The sequence below is a fragment of the Anabrus simplex genome, chromosome 1 (assembly GCF_040414725.1).
Source record: "Anabrus simplex isolate iqAnaSimp1 chromosome 1, ASM4041472v1, whole genome shotgun sequence".
In the NCBI taxonomy this organism is placed as follows: domain Eukaryota; kingdom Metazoa; phylum Arthropoda; class Insecta; order Orthoptera; family Tettigoniidae; genus Anabrus; species Anabrus simplex.
This window is the reverse complement of record NC_090265.1, coordinates 403307343-403329102: the sequence shown is the minus strand read 5'-3', so window position 1 is coordinate 403329102 and position 21760 is coordinate 403307343. Positions and strand designations below refer to the sequence as shown.

Sequence of the window (21760 nt, the reverse complement as noted above, 5' to 3'; positions counted from 1 at the left end):
GGGTGGAGTTATCTCACCAACACTATTCAATCTATACATATCAGATATACCCCGTCCAACGTACGCTGATGACAGCAATTTCCTCTGTCCCATGGCAAACCTCAGAGTTCAAAATTATCTTCAGGAAACACTCTTCACCTTTGAACCTTGGCTTCAAAAGTGGAAAATTAAAACCAATGTCAGTAAAAGCAGCGCAACTCTGTTTTCTAAGAGAAGTTGTTAAGATCCCCAGCCCCTGATCTCCTTTTGGCGTCGTGATCCGGTGGTTAAATTCTACTAAATACCTAAGAGTTACTCTGGACAGGGGACTGACGTTCAAAGATCAAGTCAACCGCATTTCGGCCCAAGCGAATGGTCTTCTATCTGAAGTTATTCTACTTATGATAGCCGACATTGTGTTAAACACAGAAAACAGGCTCACCCTGTACAAGACCTCATTAAGACCAACCCTCGTGTATGAGAGCCCCGTCTGGGGAATTGGAGCTAAGACCCACGTACAGAACCGCGCGCTGCACCTTATTTCAGGAGCACAAAGGTTCGAACGGAATAGAGACATACAAAATGATCTCAAAATAGAAGGTATCTACACCAGAATCAAAAAGAATGCCCGTACATTCTGTGCTGGCTTGCCAGATAACCCAAATGCCCTAATATAATCTTTGGGCAACTATGAAACTGAAGGTCTACGCTGTAAAAGGCCCAAAGTCATACTAGAGTAAATCACCTTCTGGACGTAGACCATATTCTGGTCAGCTCGATTCCATTCTAAGTAACAGTTCCACCGTTTGCCATCTATGCTGTCCAACTTTACCATGTTCAGAAGTGCACTCAGGACCCCAGTGGGTTGGAGGGCTAAAATCCCTCAGTGGGTTCGGGTCTGTACACAACTCCATTCCACTGTGTGCTTCGCAGCTATCGAAGTCAGTCGGAAACCTTGATAATGCCGAACGCAGTCTTTGGTGGAACATAGGGACCATCACATACTCCTACAAGCCCGGAAAGTACAGACACGATTTGTAACGCCGGCCGTGAAAGCCTCGACTGTAAATCACTTCACAAATATCTTGAGGCGCTTGCCCATAGTTTCCAAGAAAAGCAAACAAAGTACAAGTGTTTCAGCAAAGTGAATAAAATACAGTAGTAGTTATAATAATGTGGTCATGTTTCAGCAAAACGAATAAAATATAACTTTCTAAAATCAAATAGTAGTTATAATTACTCTAGGCCTAGTCTAATTATAAAGGTTTCGAACAGTTAACAAGTAACTTCAATTTTTACTAGCAGAAGTACCCGTTCTTCGTACGGGTTATCAGAAACTGGCTTTAGTTACTCATACCATCGGTGTGACTGACTTCATTAGATATTTATATGACTGGTGTATTTACTTAAGTACGTAGAAATTATTTGTCATGTTTGGAATTATAGTCTATCTTCTTCTACTTTTCTTCATGGGGGCCTCTAAATATTAGTTCCCAATTAGCGTCGACCTCTAAGATCTCTTGCTACCATGCTTTTCCTTCATTCCAACCTAGATATACCTGCTCCCTTCACAAAGCTGCCGGTTTAGTGTAAGTTTACTTTCGCCAGATAGTAGCACAAATATAAATATTATTGAATGTATTTGTTTGATCCGACATTTCGTAACTGTCACAAATGATCAAGGAAAGACGCGATGCATAAAAGAAACTACTATGATTATCGAGAATTATAATTCTCAGGGCTTGTCACTCATGTCGCACATCATATAAGGAATCTGAGTATAAATGTTGAGAAATTTTTTCAAGTCATGCGCGCACCATCTTGACAGTTGTGTACAGTATATAGGTTGTTTTCATGGTTACAATGATCGTAAAAGTGGACCAAAATATCGGCACTAATAACATCAATGATTCTACTACTGCATTATTTGATAGGAAATAGTTTAAACCATAGGTAACAGATTCCGCAAAATGCCGAAACCTAAGCCAGTACGTAAAAACGGAGGCCCGTCGGCAACCGCTGGTCGCTGTACTACGGAGATCTCCGGAGCTATTGTTTTTATACCTCACTCCCTTTCCATCCCCGCCCAAGGGAGTGCTATGAGCGTCTTACACAACAGTTTATTTTTTCCAGATAGTAAGTCACATGTGTATCAATTTTCGTTGGCAGCTATGCCCAAACGTACATGCATAATCTCGCTGCTGTAGAATCCTGGAGCTGACGTTGCAAACGACCGTTCGTTTCTTTATCCGATTCCTACAGCAGGGGTAGTGTGGTTCCAATATCTCCACAACGGTTGGTTTCAGGGCCTTAAAACATGGTTTTCGGGCCCAAAGGGTTTACCGAGTTTTGTTCTATGCGTCAAGGGGCTTAAAATGAGCTTTGTCTCGTCCTTGTACGACAAATTCGATTTTGCCTATATTAGCCTATTATTTTAATATTTTTATATCTCCCCCCGTCGCCCCCCTCCTCGAATTGTTTTGAAAATAAAATACAGCCCATGTTACTCACTGGCAATGTAGCTTTCTATAGGTTATTATTATTATTAAAATCGATTATTAAAATCGATTCAGTAGTGTTTGAGTTTATCCGTTACAAAAAAATATACAAATTTTTCCTCTTTATAATATTAGTATAGAAGTATAGATTACATCCCTACACGTACTGTTGCCGTCAGGAAGGGCATACAGCCGTAAAACTGGGTTTAATCCACATGTGCGACACCTTTCGCACCCGCAACCTCACAGGTGTGGGTAAAGCAATAGAAGAAGAAGATACTCATTTTTAAAAATTCACCCGCTTTTTTATTCTTTTCGCCCCCTTAAGTGGATTTTCCGAAAAGAGAGTGTTCATTTTTAAAGGAGATTGCAAGTACCAATTTTAAAGTCTGTAGCATCTTCATTTTTTGAGATATATGTATCCTCTGTGATAGTACATATATCACACCCCCGAATTATATGTAGAAGTTAGAGATATTATTGTCAGTATTCGATTTGTATTATTATTATTATTATTTCATTTGTATATTTTGCCATTTATATTGGTAAGCTGGAAGATATCCACATATGTAGGTATGAGTAATTTGTTTTGCACCAGTGGGAAAACATTGCTGTAATAACTCTGGTAATTTGAATGAGTCATCTGGCTACCCCAGTGTCTGTTGTGATGTACTTGTGTCAGGAAATTCCATTTACTCATGTATATATCCCAGCCTGATGAGATAAGCTTGTTGTTGTACCAGGAAAGTTTGGTGATTCATGAAAACTCCCCAGAGTTTGTTATTGTCTTGGGAGGAAGAAGTAGTTCAGGGCTTGGGCTTGAGAAGAGGACCACCCATGATTGGTGGGCAAGCACCAATCCAGACGTCTCATCTGAGAGGAGGGGGATGTTGATGTCTATAAAGGTTGGTCATACGGCGGCAACCAGGAGATTGTATGAGAAACATTGTAAGGGTGATTGTGAAGGTGATTGTATAGGAACGAGAAGGAAGATAACTACAACTACAACTGACGGACTGTACGGGAAGGAAGTGGTGCTGAGACACGGTACTGGATTGACATGGCTGCAATGGACTGGACTTCAAACGTTCGTGGAGCGTAGTCGTGTTATGTTTGTGGAAAGTGGTTGATTGTGGAGAGTGCTTGCGCATTAAGTATTGTAGCACTTGTGGCGGCCTAGCATTATATGTTGGTGAAAGCTATCTCAGACTTTCCATAAATTTATATGTTGAGGATCGACAGACGTGTGTATCTATCTTTACAACAAGTGTTAAAATATGTGAACACAGTAGTACAAGGTACAGTATCTGTGTGATGTGATAACTGCCGATTATGAGAATCGGTAAATCGAATTGATATAGAGACAGTGAAGGGTATTTATCGTCATACATGTACAGTGTTCATCGGACTATCTACAAATGGTAGCTTAGTTCTCACTTTCGTTTTCCCACGATTTTCATTATTATTGTTGTTGTTGTTGTAAATATGGAGTCTTCCAGCAATATTTTATGTGTATTATATGTCTAATGTTGTATGTTGATGAGGTGCTCATGCACGGAATTTGTTCAGAATATAGTTAGCTATTTTAGAATCAGTGTTATTGATAAACCTAGGTGCAGTTCCTACCTAATTAGTCGTTTTCAGGAGGTTAGGTAAGGCCTGCAGCAGATGTACCAGTACGCAGCATTATGTACACGCCCTGGGATATAAAGTTTACCATGCTCTTATCTAAATTCGAGGGATCCATTCTGGTGAACTCTGGCGCCCATACTACGGACATTTCGGTTAATTATGCTTATTAATTTCATTAAGTTTTTGAGTAATTTTATTTATATATTTTTATTCATGATTTTATTTATTATTATCATCAAGAATGTTACAATTGGCTTCCCAACGTGTGGCTGAATGATTGGTACATCTGTTAGGCTGATAAGCGTAGGTGCACTTGTCAGGTGTGGATGGAATTCTACAAACTATGTCAGTGAAGTGTTTTATATGTTTCATGTGTATTTTGGAGTATGAAGAAATGTTGTAGTGAGTCGAGTATTATAAAATTGAGAAGTAGAGAGGTTGTTAAAGTTGTGGGTACTATGAATCAGGATAAGAGAAGTCAAAAGAATTCCACCACATTGAGTTTATCGAATTTAAGTGAGAGTAGCGAAATGGCTGATAGTAAGAAAGATCAATCGGCAACGATATGTGAGGAATCTAGTAATCCGTCTCAAACTCAGAATGTAGGGGTTGTTAAAGAAACGGTTGAAGGGGAGGCTTTAACTTTTAGTATGATTAAATCGCTATTTAATGAACTGTCCAGTAAAATCGATAATAATAATGTTGAACTGTCTAGTAAAATCGACAATCAGAGTGTTGAATTAAATTCAGTGAGTGTTGAGCTGTCCAGTAAAATCGACAATAATAATGTTGAATTGTCCAATAAGATTGATAGTCAGAGTAAAGAGTTGAAGAGTGAATTGAGTTTTTTAAGTAATGAAATATACAGTATTAATAGTGAATTAAATTCAGTTAGTACGGAACTGTCTAGTAAGATTGAGAATCAGAGTAAGGAATTAAATTCAGTGAGTGTTGATTTGTCTAGTAAAATTGATAGTTTAAGCAGTGCTGTGAATGGCAGAATAGATGAATTGAACCAGAAGTTTGACCATCAAAGCAGGGAAATTCAGGAAGTCAATAATAAGGTAGAAACTCAACGCTTGGAACTGACCGAGAAAATCGAATGCCGATTTAATGTAGTTAGGAAGGAATTTGTTGAAAACAGCAAGGAATGCGACAAGAGAATAAAAATAGTGGAAGACAAAGTCGAAGAAATAGATAGAATTAAAACCAGCCAGAATGTTTTAGTGAAGCGAATAGATGAAAAGACTGAGAAATTGGAGAAAGACCTCAAGTCAGTAGAAGGAAATGCCAAAATGGTAGTGGAAGAAGGAATTAAATCATGTCATGTGAAATTAAGGCAGGAGATCAGTCAAATCCAATTAGGTAGCAGTATATGTAATAGGTACGTATCTTGTACGAAGGACTCTGAATTACCCAAGTTTAATGGTCGGCAGTTTAATCCGATGGAATTCTTGAAAACGGTGGAGAAACGGTTTTCCAAGAATCTTGACGATGGTTTGATCGAATGGAGTATGGTTGATGAGATGTTGGATGTTGCATTTGTTGGAGAAGCGAGATCTTGGTTTCAAGTTTACAGACAGGGTATTTCGAGTTTGGAGGAATTTAGGGAGAAATTTAGTTCTAAATTTTGGAGTGAAGCTATTCAGGGAAGGGAAAGAGATCGCGTGCTATTTGGCAAGTATAAACCTCAGGAAGGTGTATCTATGACGGAGTATTTCTTGGCGCATGTTCTGATCAGCCAGAATATTGAAGGTCTAGCATCGGAAAGAGATACAGTCCGCCAGATGTTGAGGCATTTTCCTGAGAAGGTCGGATTAGCTGCATGTATGCAGAATATTGTTACGATTAAGGAATTAGAGCAGCTGTTAGAGAGGTTTGATGCTTTGGAAGGGCAGGGGAGGACTAGGCAAAGTGAAGGTAGAAATTACGGGGATAATGGGAGACAAGGTAATCAGATAGCGGGAGATAGGAATAATCAGAATTTCAGTCATTCTAGGCAAGGGAATCAGGGTGGTAATTCCGGAAGGGGAAACAGACAGTCTAATCAGGGAGATAATCACCAGGAATATTATGGCAGAAGACCTAATCAAGGGGAATCAGAAAGTAGGGGGCGTACGGATCAAAGACCTCCAGATCAAGTGCAAAGAAATGATAACAGTGAACAGTCCACGTCAAGTAATTTAAACCGGAATCGGACTTCTTAGTTGGGTCAGATAGGCAGTCCGATATCGAAATTCCTATTCACGTGATGAAACAGGTAAGTTACGAGGTAGACGTGAAAGAGGAATTATTGTATGACCATGTGTTTTGTGTTCAGGGAGATTTTGAGAATAGGGGGCGTGATGAAGGTAAGAAAGCTGTGTCGGATGTCTTACTTTGTGCTAGTGGTGATGGTAATAGCGGTGTTGCGATCGATAATCTTGTGGAAGTTTCTGAAATTGAAAGTGAAGTTTTATGTGAAGTTGAGGAAGGTTGTTTTGTGAGTGAAGAGTATTTACGGAGTATACATCATGAGGATGTTTTTGTTGATTTAAGTGTACGTGAGGAGAGTAAAGTTAGGTCCATTTTGTGTGAAAATGGTGACTTTGAGATTAATGAAACTTCTGATAAGAGAGTCGAAAGTAGCAGTGTTGTTGGCATGAAGGTGGTGCAAGTAGGAGCTGATATGGAAGGTGGTGAAGATGACTTGATTGTTGGGTCATTAAGTAGTAATGACAGCAATTTCAAAGTGTATTATGGTAAGAATTTCTGTGATAGAGTGAGCGTGGGTGAGAATGGAAGTGTGCGTGAGATGAAGGAAAGTCTATCCAAGCGAGTGTGTTATGTTTTATTTAAGTCTGAGACTTGTGAGAATGATTTGAATGACGTGTTGAATGATAGCGATGTGGAATGTGTGAAAAAGTATGTGATCTGTTTGCTTGCATTAATTATGGTCTTGTGGAAGAGTAAACATTGTGAGATTCCCGCGCATTTCAGAAATAGGGATTTCTTTGTTATGAATGTTCCGAATGAAAGTTTGTATGATTCTTGTGTGACTGGATGGGATGAATGCTTGTGTGTGAGATAGAGTGTATTCTAGACGTAATTAGATTTTATTGTGGTACGCATTCTTCGCTTATCGATGCTGATGTTAAGTTTATGTATAGTTTTTTCAATTGAATCAGGGTCCATATATTGTGGAAAGTAGAATAGGCAAGTGTGCTTATAGGCTCCTAACCGCTGAAAATAAGGTCCTTGGGACATTTAATATCTATAGCCTTCGCAGATATAAGAGATAGGATCTGCACCTTGGATGTATATATTATCAATTATGAGTTATGTGTACAGTAGTAAGAAGGGATTGTATTCAATGGTATATGAAACAATCGGAGTTGTGTGTATATAGCCATATTATTATTATTATTATTGTTTGGACAAATTGTATTTCGTGTGTGCGAATACAATGCAGTAGACGCAATGTATATATCATTATTACAGTAAATTAAGAGTTCAGTTATATAATTTATGAAGTTCTGTTTTATGGTGAATCATAATATATGATATCATCGATTCACCAAGGGGGCGTTATGTGATAGTACATATATCACACCCCCGAATTATATGTAGAAGTTAGAGATATTATTGTCAGTATTCGATTTGTATTTGTTGTAACCAAGGTTGAAGTTTACAAAACACAACTTTTATTGCTTCACTTTATGATATTTACATAAATAACTGAAATTTATTTTGAAGCAAAAAGGAATATTGAATCTTGAGAAAAGTCTGTCTTTATACAATATGTACAGGTTTGCAGTCTTTATATACACTTCTATCTTGAAAAGATAGTCTTTGTGAATTGACACGTTGATAGTCGAGAACTATCTGGCACACTAACATAAATGTTTATGAGAGTCCTTGTTTGTTGAAGTGCCTGAATTCTTAAAAAGCAAGTTCAATTGATTGAAGAAATTCCACCTAGCGAAACTAAGGGAGCTTGCATACATTAGGGAATGAAAATGGCTTGTAAAAGAATTACTGGACTTAGGCAGCGGAAACAGGTAAGGGAGCGGTGACCAGAGGTGAAACCTCGTACTGCCAGAAATTCAGTCCACCTGGTCGAAGCACATTTTCAAGAGGAGTAGCCTCCGTGCTCGACGTAGGGTGTATTCTGGAGCTGGACACCGGGGCAAGTGGGCAATTGAGCAGGCAGGGAGCTCCTATTTATAGTACACTCGATGGTCAGGCACGCGCACTGAGGGCTGCGCGTCGAAGCTAGCAGAATGATACACAGGCGCGCGTGCAGCTGGCTGGCGGAGCGAGAAGGGAGCGCCGGACATACAACACTATTATTATTATTATTATTATTATTTCATTTGTATATTTTGCCATTTATATTGGTAAGCTGGAAGATATCCACATATGTAGGTATGAGTAATTTGTTTTGCACCAGTGGGAAAACATTGCTGTAATAACTCTGGTAATTTGAATGAGTCATCTGGCTACCCCAGTGTCTGTTGTGATGTACTTGTGTCAGGAAATTCCATTTACTCATGTATATATCCCAGCCTGATGAGATAAGCTTGTTGTTGTACCAGGAAAGTTTGGTGATTCATGAAAACTCCCCAGAGTTTGTTATTGTCTTGGGAGGAAGAAGTAGTTCAGGGCTTGGGCTTGAGAAGAGGACCACCCATGATTGGTGGGCAAGCACCAATCCAGACGTCTCATCTGAGAGGAGGGGGATGTTGATGTCTATAAAGGTTGGTCATACGGCGGCAACCAGGAGATTGTATGAGAAACATTGTAAGGGTGATTGTGAAGGTGATTGTATAGGAACGAGAAGGAAGATAACTACAACTACAACTGACGGACTGTACGGGAAGGAAGTGGTGCTGAGACACGGTACTGGATTGACATGGCTGCAATGGACTGGACTTCAAACGTTCGTGGAGCGTAGTCGTGTTATGTTTGTGGAAAGTGGTTGATTGTGGAGAGTGCTTGCGCATTAAGTATTGTAGCACTTGTGGCGGCCTAGCATTATATGTTGGTGAAAGCTATCTCAGACTTTCCATAAATTTATATGTTGAGGATCGACAGACGTGTGTATCTATCTTTACAACAAGTGTTAAAATATGTGAACACAGTAGTACAAGGTACAGTATCTGTGTGATGTGATAACTGCCGATTATGAGAATCGGTAAATCGAATTGATATAGAGACAGTGAAGGGTATTTATCGTCATACATGTACAGTGTTCATCGGACTATCTACAAATGGTAGCTTAGTTCTCACTTTCGTTTTCCCACGATTTTCATTATTATTGTTGTTGTTGTTGTAAATATGGAGTCTTCCAGCAATATTTTATGTGTATTATATGTCTAATGTTGTATGTTGATGAGGTGCTCATGCACGGAATTTGTTCAGAATATAGTTAGCTATTTTAGAATCAGTGTTATTGATAAACCTAGGTGCAGTTCCTACCTAATTAGTCGTTTTCAGGAGGTTAGGTAAGGCCTGCAGCAGATGTACCAGTACGCAGCATCATGTACACGCCCTGGGATATAAAGTTTACCATGCTCTTATCTAAATTCGAGGGATCCATTCTGGTGAACTCTGGCGCCCATACTACGGACATTTCGGTTAATTATGCTTATTAATTTCATTAAGTTTTTGAGTAATTTTATTTATATATTTTTATTCATGATTTTATTTATTATTATCATCAAGAATGTTACACCTCATATAAATAATTCAACTCCTTCCTCGCTTTCTTTCACCCCGCCCCCCCCCACCTTAAGTGGATTTTATGAAAACGAATATTTGTGTTCTTTTATTTTTAAAGGGGATTCCAAATATCAATTTTCATGTCTGTAACATGTTAAGTTTTTGTGATTTATTGTAGATAATTTCGCTGTTGTAGAATCCTGGAGCTGACGTTGCCATGGTTACGCCTTATCCAATTCCTAGAGCAGGGGTAGAGTGGTGCCAATATCTCCGGAACGGTTGGTTTTAGGGCCCGTAGGGCTCACAGAGTTTTGTTCTTTGCGCCAAGAGGTTTAAATTGAGCTTTGTCTCGTCCTTATACGACAAATTCGATATTTTGCCTATATTAGCCTATTATTTTGATATCTGCTACCCCCCCCCCCGTGCCCACCACCTCGAATTGTTTTGAAAATAAAATACAGCCCATGTTACTCACTCGCAATGTAGCTTTCTATAGGTGAAGAATTTTTTAAAATCGGTTCAGTAGTTTTGAGTCTATTCGTTACAAACAAACAAATTTTTCCTCTTTATAATATTAGTATAGAAGTATAGATTATAGATGAAAGGTGTATTTTCAATTCTATAACTTTTTGCCGGTACGCTAACAGTATTTTTATTGGTACCAGTACGGGGTACCGGTCCATACTGCACCAACCATGGCATTGCTTATCTGTCAAGACTAGTAACACATTGGTGATTTGACCAGCATTCAGCGTGAGCAATGGAATACATTCTCAGTGCATCAAGATTTGTGGTTGAATGGCATCAAACTAGTTTTAGAGGTCAGAATGTGGACTAAATTACTTTTCATTTAGAACAATTTGAGTCACCAATGGGCAGAAAGTACTCTAATGAAGGGTATCGTTATTAATATATTTTCTTTATTTTTATTCACTACAAAACAGATATATTCAGTCACATCAAGATGCACTCTTTCTATCATGAGTCATGACACACAATGATATGATAATGATGATTTTTGTTTTGTTTCCGAATTTGGTCAATTATGGACCGCACAGAACTTTTTGTCCTTTGTTCTTTTCTTTTCCCAATACCTCTTCATTCTTTCGCTTCTCATCTTTCTCTCCTCTTCGTAATTGATCCTTTCGGTCCTCCGTTTTAGTAGTTTTTTCAAATTATTTTAGACCTTCAATTCCCCTTCTGAACACTCTTCTATTGTGTATCATCTGTAGTGTAATTCCACATTATTAATGTTATTGAAATCGTTTACATGATTTTATCGGAGAAACGGACTTATCTAAAAGTTTGTACGGCAGGTTTGGGATGAATTATGGACTAATTTAACTTTTGGCTTTAGTCAGGCTGGGCTGAACAAAAGAATTTTGTTTCCAGACGGCTTTTGAAATCTGATTGACGGAGTCTCATACACATTTTCACAATTACATTTATTTTCTTTCTTTAGACTCTTCATAGCAGCCATACAAAAATACCATATACATTTTGTTTTCAAATATTAACATACTATTTGTGATTTCAAGGTTTATTTCGTGGAGCCATCTCTCTAAGCGGTCTGGCGACAGATCCTTGGGGAGTCTATAAGCAGCCCAGGAGACACGCATTCTACATCGGCCGAGAGCTTGGCTACAATGGTAACAGCAGTCAGGAGTTGGTACACTTCTTACGGAAATGTGATACTCAGGATCTACTGAAAGTTGCATTGAAGATACCACCATACAAGGTAATTACGAAAGTAAAAGGTGAGTTTTCCTAATGTTTTGTAAGTGAACAGGTAAATACAAATCAGGATCAATAAAACTGCTCTATTTCGGCACCTCTTGTATATTTATCGTAGTAATCAAGAAACGTTATTCAAGCATTTATGCCGTAGCGCAAAATACATGTCTCCTTTCCTTGACTAGAAAATGCCGTCCTGGTCGTTGAATACTTATAACAAGTCTGTTCTCCCGTTCTATTTCATAAATGGCATAAACGGTCGCGTCTGATGTTAATGGACTTCCTGTTCGTCTTTCACAGACCCTCTGTAATTTCACTGCACCATTTCCGCACTTGTTATGCAGACATCACGCTCTCTTCCTATAAATTACAGAAAATGTCCTATTGTGAATGTTGGCAAGTTCTGTGTTTTTGTCCACAGAAATCGAATCATTATCCAGATTTCCTACAGTGACCGTTCATTAACTTCCCGATTTGGAACTGTCTCTGTACCAGGGCTCCGGTTTATCGGCTTCTGCATCTGTGCGCAGTCTCTTTGCGTGACGACAAACTATCAGGTTGCTAACTTGTATACATTCTATCGACATGACTGCAAACAATTCGATACATCACATCGTTGTAGCTCCAAAACCTTTCAACTTGTAGCAAATACAGTAGAGACAATATGCAACACTTTCGAATTTAGCCTTGTTAAAATGAGAGACATTTCGCAAGTGGCGCTCCTAGTGGCGTGACCTGAAAATTCGCGCTAAATCCAAATATCAATGGAAATGTATATACGGAAATGGATAAATAAATTACGTCTAGAAAGAAAATGTTACTAAGATATTAACTTCAAAGTTGCTAAAGCAATTCTTGATAAATAAACGAAGAATTATTTATTATTAATTAATTAATTAATTAATTTATTTATTTATTTAAAGACTGACATTAGACATATAATCAAGATGTGAAATGAACTGCTGTAAAAGGGCTTTATCTTTCATTTATGCATTACCTTTTTTAGCTTTAGCATTCCTGCTGGAACTTTCACGGCTAGATTTGTCTTTCTTCTCATTTGAAAGTATTGTATCTTCACATTTAAACACTTGTCAATAAAAATATCGGAACATTCCTTACACACATGATTCAATGAATTTACATTTAAGAGCTGGACAATTTTCCTTTTAACTTGAAGCCTACTAACAGAAAGAAAATCTATAAATTTAGCCTCAAAAACATTCAAACCTTCTCTATAAGCAATACTTGCCATTACATTAGGGTAAAGCAAATTTGCATCATCATATTGTTTCAACAAAATACGGTATGTACATTTCTTAAATCACCGATATTTTCTTGAGTGCTTATCAACGCATTACGGCATTCCAAATGAGGTAACTTTTAACACAACCAGCCACACACATATGTATACCGTATGCATTTTCCTGAATTAAATCAAACCCACAGATCACACCTACAACAACACATTGGTATTGAAGGTTAACTGCTGCACTATACGAGAAAATAAAATTATATTTCAAGCCAGGTAAAATAAGCGTCGCGCAGGTCAGAAGTTTAGGAAGTACTATACAAATCTCTTTGTAACTGGAAGAATATATCCAAACACAATATTTACTTACATTTTCTTGTCACGAGGGAACGGAAGACCGCGAATCCTTCTGCACTTCATAGTTATTGCAGGCAAACACAGCACATATCTTTCCACTCATATTGCTGGAGATATGAAGAAATGACACACGCTATTATTTACTTATGTCAATTTAATGCAAAATAAATAACGCCAAAACTTCACAAACAAGTACACGTACTCTTATGACAGAATCAGTAACTCCACGTCACTCCGCTAGATAGAGCTCTAATCGCTGTCCCTCGATATCTCGCAGAGTGTTGCGTGTTGTCTCTACTGTATTTGACTGTAGCGACCATCGAAATCGATGTTTTGAATATACTGAATAAATATATAGATCCTCAATAATGCCAATGGAACCTCATGATGCAATAAATATCGATTTTCGTGCTAAAACCACGAATATTGTAATCCTCATATTTCTGCTAATACAAAACCTTGTCTGCGCATGTAAAGTTTTGTTATTTTAAAGCGTTAACCCAAAACCTCGTGAACTGCATACACACGGTTTTGATGTCTTAAAGCGTTAATACAAAACCTCTTAAATTATAACTTGGACATGAAATTAGCCACAAAAGCTGATATCTGTAAATGACCTGACAATCAGTTAATACAGATACGACGTATATCCATTTTCTATTTTACCATTTTCGGTGTTTAATTATTCGCAACACAATAGAATGCCATGTGTACCTTAACTTAGCGTTTATTAATTTATTTTCTGATTCCCATCGAGAAGTTATGTTCTATTAATATTTATATCCTTCCTGAAAATTTTAGTTTTCTGGGGATGTGAAGTCAACATAGTAGTATGCACACATTAATACAATTATGATATCCTCATCTATTATATTAAAACCGTTTACTAAAACAGCTTTGTCCAGTCCGTCCGGCCGTTCTACTGGACCGATTTACTTCATTCTTGATTTAATCTCTCCAGAATTACCTGCCGGTGAATCGGACATTGACAGGTCTCTAAGATCAGTCAACGTTGAGTAATCCTAAAATCAACTCATTAAATGGCTACACCAACAATATTGCAGGCGAAGGCTTACCCTAGCCCGCAATACATTCTGTATTTAGCGGGTTGCTAAGCGACTAATACTTTCATTAATATTCTGATATAGTGATTTTCATCCTTAGTAATGGGATTGCATGCAGACATGTTTAATTTCTACCTGTCATGCCAAAGAATGAAGAATGATCATGGAAGAATACTATTCTCTGCTAGATACTCTTTGATTCTCTGACCTTCTCCAGCTTCTGAATATACTCAACAGATGGCAGAACGTTCTTAATAACTAACATGCTGCTAACAGAAAACGGTCGACGTACGTACAGACAGGAAGGTATCAAGTCAACTAGCCTTTTGTATGATCATCAATAAAGCGCAGGGACAAACTCTTCAACAAGTGGGTGTCTCCTTACCCGAACCAGTCTTCAGTCACGGCCAATTGTATGTTGCACTATCTCCGGCAAGATCGTTGAGCCACGATTGTGCTATCTGTTTTATGATACGACTTACCGCTTAGCCACCAATTATCACGAAACGAAGGTCTGCACCGTCATTAAAGTTGCTTCCATATTTTGACATTTTTCAGGGCCAAAATGTTACACATTTTTTAAAATCTTGGAAGGTTTCCGATACGCACGAATGGTCGAAGCACAGCATGGAAAGAAGTGTTATAAACTACATTACGAATGAATAAATTATTATGTACCGGTATTAAATGTTCATCAGTGGCGGTGGGCTCTCAGGAGCACATGAGCACGTGAACACCCAGCATATTCACGCATTCATGGATGCCTGTAATTCAAAACTGTTTCCTTTTCTTCGATCTGATTTAGTAAATCGATCGAAAGCTTTCGACTTATATCGAAGCTCTGTTACACTGACAGTTGTTCGTTTCGACTGACAATACCAGGGAGCACACTGGAGATATTGCTACGAGCCTTAAGACTACACGCATGCGCATGGAGATACGTCATGATTTATGCACGTATATCTCCATAAGCGAGGAGCACGGTACGGAATGTGCCTTTCCGTCTACAACCACCCTCAAACCAGATATAGTATTACTGTTGACCGCAAGAGCCCGCCAATTCCCCTGTTACTGTTGGCCACGGATCGCAGAAGTTATTGCATTATATCGCCGGAAGATTTCGCTAGTAGCTAATACGGAACAGGTGTTCGTAATCACGGGAACAGAAAGCCAGAGCCTCAGCCAAAGCCTGAGCGACTCGGCCCGGCAGTCGTAGGTTTAGTTTTCTTGTACACTCACAGATTTGTCTCGGAAAAATGCATCCTCGGTTATAAGGTAAAAGGTAAGGGTGTATTCTGCCCGAAGGCAGGTCCGAACCTCCGCAGAGGTGTGCCTGAGCCGGAGTTTACGTACGGTAGGGTGGCCAGTTCCTTTCCGCTCCTCCATTCCCTTACCCCCCACCAACAGCGCGTGGCTACCCACCCAAATCTTGACCACGCCCAATGTTGCTTAACTTCGGAGATCTCACGGGATCCGGTGTTTCAACACGGCTACGGCCGTTGGCTCGGTTTTAAGGGTTCTACCATATTATGAGAAGAGAAGCAATCATACAAGGAACATTTAGTGAAATGATTTAAGTAAGTGATTTTGTATTGATTTGCATTCTACTTTGGTATATTTGAGACGTGAACACAAATTTTGTTGTGAACCCCCGGAAAATTTGGACACGAGCCGCCATTGATGTTCATAACACTATTGAAAAGGGCTGGCAAAACAATAGACTATAACTACGACAGGCATATCAAGACGAGTTATCTGACCTATTGCAGAGAAGCACGGGTCCGCTAGTTAATCTTACAAATTAATGTTAGATTGACAACCATCATAAAATGGAGCGAACTCCGTTCCATTGTTTCCGCGCAATAAAAGAGGAAACTTACGTTTTGGCCTTCTCTAGTTCTACCACATTCATCACAAACATCCCCAGGGCCTCCACATTAAGAAATAAAATATTAAACTTACTGACTAATGGTCCATTTTTCCTTCAAAGTCCTTTTCACACTGCTAGCAACGTTCGGGAGTTTTTGAAGCAGCCTAAGAAAGGTGCTTTCCGACTATATAGGTACTTTTCAGCTTATCCACCATAGCTGTCTGTATAGCTACACAGCTTCTTTTCAACTTTCTCCTAAACCGGATAAAGATGAGAAATTCGCACGGTGACATAACAAGAGATGTAGAAGACGGTCGCTTTATGTCTAGCAAGAGATTTCTGGTTACACAGTGTGGTCGAGATAGCCAGAAGTCACTCTTGGGTGTAGGAAAAATGTCGTGCTGCAGGGGATCAGCACAACATTTACAGAGGAGGACGGGAACCAAACCCTTTAACTTGCAATTTTCATCCAGAGTCAGCTGGAGGAAAGTAAGATAATGAGGTTTTGAAACCATAATTTATCGGATGGGTCCGTGATCATTCTGACTGGTCTAGGTTCGATTTTTCATTTGGACGACAGTGTGATAGGATGGATTTTTGTATTCCTGAAAACATTCGGTATCTGGTTTTTGACGGTCTTTAACGTTTTACGAGATATTATGTTAATGTGCTGATGCTATCAGATGCACTATAGACAGATTCTAAACACTTCATCGCATGAATATCGTACAGATCCGAAAGTGAGTTTCGCAACATGTTCGTAATTTAAAATGCTGTGGAGGCTCATTTCAAAGCATTTGGGCCGCAGACCTCGTCTGAAACGACACTACGTTACTTGCTCCATTTTAATAAGGAATTAACATCTAGAGTTAGGAGGTTGTTTCTTTTCTTCACATTAATTGTCTTGGACCCCTGCTACTATTGGAGGCAATTTTTCGTTCATCCTTAGTCTAAATGCACTTTACAGAAACGACTGTGGCATAATAGATCTATTCAGGTCTATTTGTATGAGAAAATTTGAGCAATAGCAGTACGTTTTAACGTTGCCTATGTGAGATATGAACGTGAGTCCCAAGAACATACATTTAGTGTTCTCATAATAATGTTACATTCCTTTGGGTACTACCTTATAACAGTCCGCCTCCGTAGCGTAGCAGATGCCGTTCTCAGAGGTCCGGGTTTCATTCCTAGTGCAGCCGAATTCTTAAGATTGACAGAAGGGCTGATACGTGGTTATAAAGTTACATGCAGCTCACCTCCATTGGGGTTCTTCCCAAAAGGGGCTGCACCACCTCGCGATGACGACACGATTTTACATTTATACCATATTACAAGGTAGAAATTTTTTAATATGTCTATAATTATTTAAATACTAGCAAATGTAGCCGTGCTTCGCTACGGTATTTTGCATTACGCACGGACTTCTACGTATATTACTGTACACGCAATGAGTAAAATTATATTAAATTGCATGTCTGTTAGAGTTATACGAGAAACACCACAGGGGGGTCCCCATAGACTATGTTGTTTCCGATGCAAGGTACACGTTGGGACGTTTTGATGATAATGGTAGGCTCATTTGCCTACTGCTATTCACAACTGAGATGGGGAGTTTTCATTATAAAGACAGGCCCCTCTTCCTAATGCCAGTCACAATCGAGATTAGAAGATTTGATTATAATCGAGAAATGCAGTTCGATCTAACATTAAGGGATCGAGATACGACTAAAAGTCGTAAGACCAAAGTTGTGGATCTCTAGAAATTGAGCGACGATTGTGCTATCTGTGTTGTGATACGACTTACCATTTAGCCACCAATTACCCCGAAACGAAGGTCTGCACCCCGTCATTAAATGCCTCTATATTTCGATATTTTCCGGAACCAAAATGTTACACCTTTTTTTAACATCTTGGAATATTTCCTCAAAGGAAAGTGTCCGAATTTCGGGATTAGCTCTCTCATACATACGGAAAAATTAAGAAAGGAAGGAATATAATCGGACTAATTGGCTGAGACGGTTGAGGTGCTGGCCCTTTGACCCCAACCTGGCAGGTTCGATCCTGGCTCAGTCCGGTGGTATTTGAAGGTGCTCAAATACGTCACACTCGTGTCAGTAGATTTACTGGCACGTAAAGGACTCCTACGAGACTAAATTCTGGCACCTCGGCGTCTCCGAAAACCGTAAAGGTAGTTAGTGGGACATAAAGCAAAATAACATTATTATTAAAGGAATACAGTTAAGAAAGTTGATATTATTTGGAGATAGGATAATAACTGAAGACAGGCGAACAGGACAAACATGTAGATACCAAGTAGATGTATTGGAAAATGAAATGTCCCTGATTAAATTGTGATGACATGAGTTACAGATTATAGAAAGCAGTAACAGAGAAGAAATCTAGGCGCAGGGATTCTTACGTAATCAGATAAGAAGATGACTTAAGGCCTAATGAGGCAAGGCAGAGGCATGAAGTGAAAGCAGAAGGCGGAAGTAGCAGATAAATACAGTAAAAATTATAGCAATTGCTAGAAAACATCATACGGTGTTAAATAATGGGCGGTACTGTTGAAATTTTAACAGCCATCCTTAGTGCTAATCGAAGAGCATTGTAACCTCTAACTGTTTTCTGCAAATATCCTTCAGAATGGCAGCTTGACGTCTCTCTCGCTTTCCACTCAAGGAACAACCACGAATTTGCGGGAATGATGACGAAAACGGCATTACGTTACTTCCCTGCTGGCAAGCAGCTAAAGACTTTGCCGGATAACCGGTAGGTTCGTTGATGGTCTGCGAGGGTGTCCTTCATCCAACGCAGAGCACGAAACCTGCATTAAATAGTGATTTTCTCCGTAATTTGAAGAGTAATCGAAATCATGTAGATAACAAACGTTATTTAAAATGAAGGGACGTATCACACATAGTCTACGGATTTGACAGAAAATCAATCGTATATGAGAGAATATCAAATAATTCGTTTGATCTCCCTATAAACCCCCAGTACGTTTCGTGATTTTTAAATAATATGAATTTCAAGACCTGCTCCTTGATGAGTATACTCTAAATAAGAATTTTTGTTTGAGGTCTATCCAGCCGTTTCGCCATGATGATGGAACAGACAAATAGACACGAAAGCTAAAAACCTCTGATACGGTCTTGAGTTGACATAAAATGGATAAATATCTGAAAACTTGGCAAAATATACGAAATTATAGACAGCGGACCCCCCTACAAATTTATTCATATATACTTTATATAAGCCTCCGTGGCTCAGACGGCAGCGCGTCGGCCTCTCACCGCTGGATACCGTGGTTCAAATCCTGGTCACTCCATGTGGGATTTGTGCTGGACAAAGCGGAGGCGGGACAGGTTTTTCTCCGGGCACTCCGGTTTTCCCTGTCATCTTTCATTCCAGCAACACTCTCCCTCCTCATTTCATAGCATCTATCATTCATTAATAAATCACTTCGGGAGTGGCGACCCCATCGTACTAACAGCCTATATCTGCTTCATTCATTACATCGCTGACCCGGTCAATGACTGGAAAACAGGTTGTAGGTTTTCATTTTCATACTTTATATAAACAATCTAATATAAGGGGAGTTTGGGGGTTTGTATTAATTATTGTTTTGCTATGTTGTCAATGAAACTGTTTGATGGTTCACTTATACAACTATAATATTTAAATGCAACACATCATTACTATGTGGTCTTCAGCGATTTTCTTACTTCACACAGAGCTAAACACATCATGACCGGGCGAGTTGGCCGTGCGCGTAGAGGCGCGCGGCTGTGAGCTTGCATCCGGGAGATAGTAGGTTCGAATCCCACTATCGGCAGCCCTGAAGATGGTTTTCCGTGGTTTCCCATTTTCACACCAGGCAAATGCTGGGGCTGTACCTTAATTAAGGCCACGGCCGCTTCCTTCCAACTCCTAGGCCTTTCCTATCCCATCGTCGCCATAAGACCTATCTGTGTCGGTGCGACGTAAAGCCCCTAGCAAAAAAAACACATCATGTTTGTGAATAATTGAACTATTATTCTTTCTGGTACGTTAAGTCCAGAGCGTTTTAAGTCCAATATTGTGAACAAATTGAACTACCGTACATAAAATTGAAACCTTAGAAATTATAAAATGATTAGAAAGGAAAAACTAACCATAGTAAGACCATATATACAGGACGTCACTTCGATTTCAGTTCATTTTGTCTAATATTTCACTTAAAATATATTCTATTTACAATCCTGTGTATAACAGCTTAGGTCACTTTAGTTTGCTGTTTTCCGTTTTTAAGGTTTTAAATGTAGAACTTTTAAATTTTCAATTTATTTTCAGTCTCAGTACCAGCTCAGTAACAGCTACTTCGCACCTTGTCTGGAGCCGAAGGTGAAGGGTAAAGAAACCTTCCTCTTTGAACTCCCTTCTACCATTATTCGTCAGGGAACGTACCACAAAGTGCCGTTTATCACCGGGATAACATCTGCAGAAGCTCTCTTGATGGTTGGAGGTAAGGTATACTGTACACATCGTTAGTCTGAATGGTGCTAGGCAATAGGGTACTTTTACCGCTGTCCGTCCGTTCGTATGTATGTACGACTATATATGATTGTTTGTTTGCTTGTATATATGCATTTTAATCGACGTCTGCAACCAGGCTAGGTATTTTAAGCCCGACTTGACCTGGCTCATGATCTCAGGGTTATCTTTTATGATCTTTGTAAAAAGAACACTTTAAAATCTGTTTCATGTACTGGACACAATATTTACTACTGATATTGTAACACATATAAGTAATGGAAATGCGGTACAAAGATTAATATAAGTAATGTACGGTACAATGTTTAATGTTATTGGCTGGAGTGTATTCAGTAGTAAACATATATCAGTCAAGGTGCCACTTTAAGTCCATGGCAAAGGAAGACATTTCTCGTTCAGAACGTGATATCCGGAAGTGTTTGGCTGTGTGTATGTGTGCGATGGCCATCCAAATCTAGGGCACGCAGTGATCTAAAATATTTTAAACTTACGTAGGTACAACGTTTCACCGATCACGCATGGCTGTGACAAAGAGAAATTCTTGCTCCAGGAAATGAAGCTGTGAACGTCGTCAACAAGCAACTTTTACAAGAATTACCCGGTGTTCTACGAATTTACAAGTCTATCGACACGACATGTAATGCAGATGAGGCAGTCAACTACACGACAAAGCTTTCGAACAACTTGCAGTACCCTCGAACATCTTGGATTGGACGATAGTGGCACCGATTATCCTTCTCAGGAATATGAATCTTCCTTCCCTCTGCAACGAACACGACTCTCAGTCAAGAAACTGATGACCGGACATGCCTCAGGCCAAGTAGTATTAATTCCTCGGATTCAAATAATCTCTTCGGATATACCGTTTCAAGTTAGACGTCTGCAGTTCCCCGTTCGGTTGAGTTTTACTATGTGCATCAACAAGGCACAAGGACAATCGCTTAAAGTTGTAGGACTCGATCTTCGGAAACGGTGCTTCTCCCATGGTGAACTGTACCTGGGTTGTTAATGCGCTGGAAAGGCAGACACACTATGCATCTTAGCTCCAAGTGGAAAGACACTTAATATAGTTTATCCGGACGCTCTATAAGGAAAAATTAGTTTGTTGTTATAAAATATGTTTTTTATATTGTTTTAA

The 21760-nt window shown here is 39.2% G+C and overlaps 1 protein-coding gene across 2 annotated transcripts in view; it reads left to right on the top strand.

Moving 5' to 3' along the window:
• LOC136866616 (esterase FE4) overlaps positions 1-21760 on the top strand; it is a 301969-nt gene that overhangs the window by 89095 nt on the left and 191114 nt on the right. For both annotated transcript variants that reach the window (XM_068226597.1, XM_068226595.1), the window contains exons 6-7: positions 11351-11550; positions 20422-20593. In XM_068226597.1, the coding sequence (XP_068082698.1) occupies positions 11351-11550; positions 20422-20593 (372 nt within the window). The remainder of the gene's footprint in view (positions 1-11350; positions 11551-20421; positions 20594-21760) is intronic.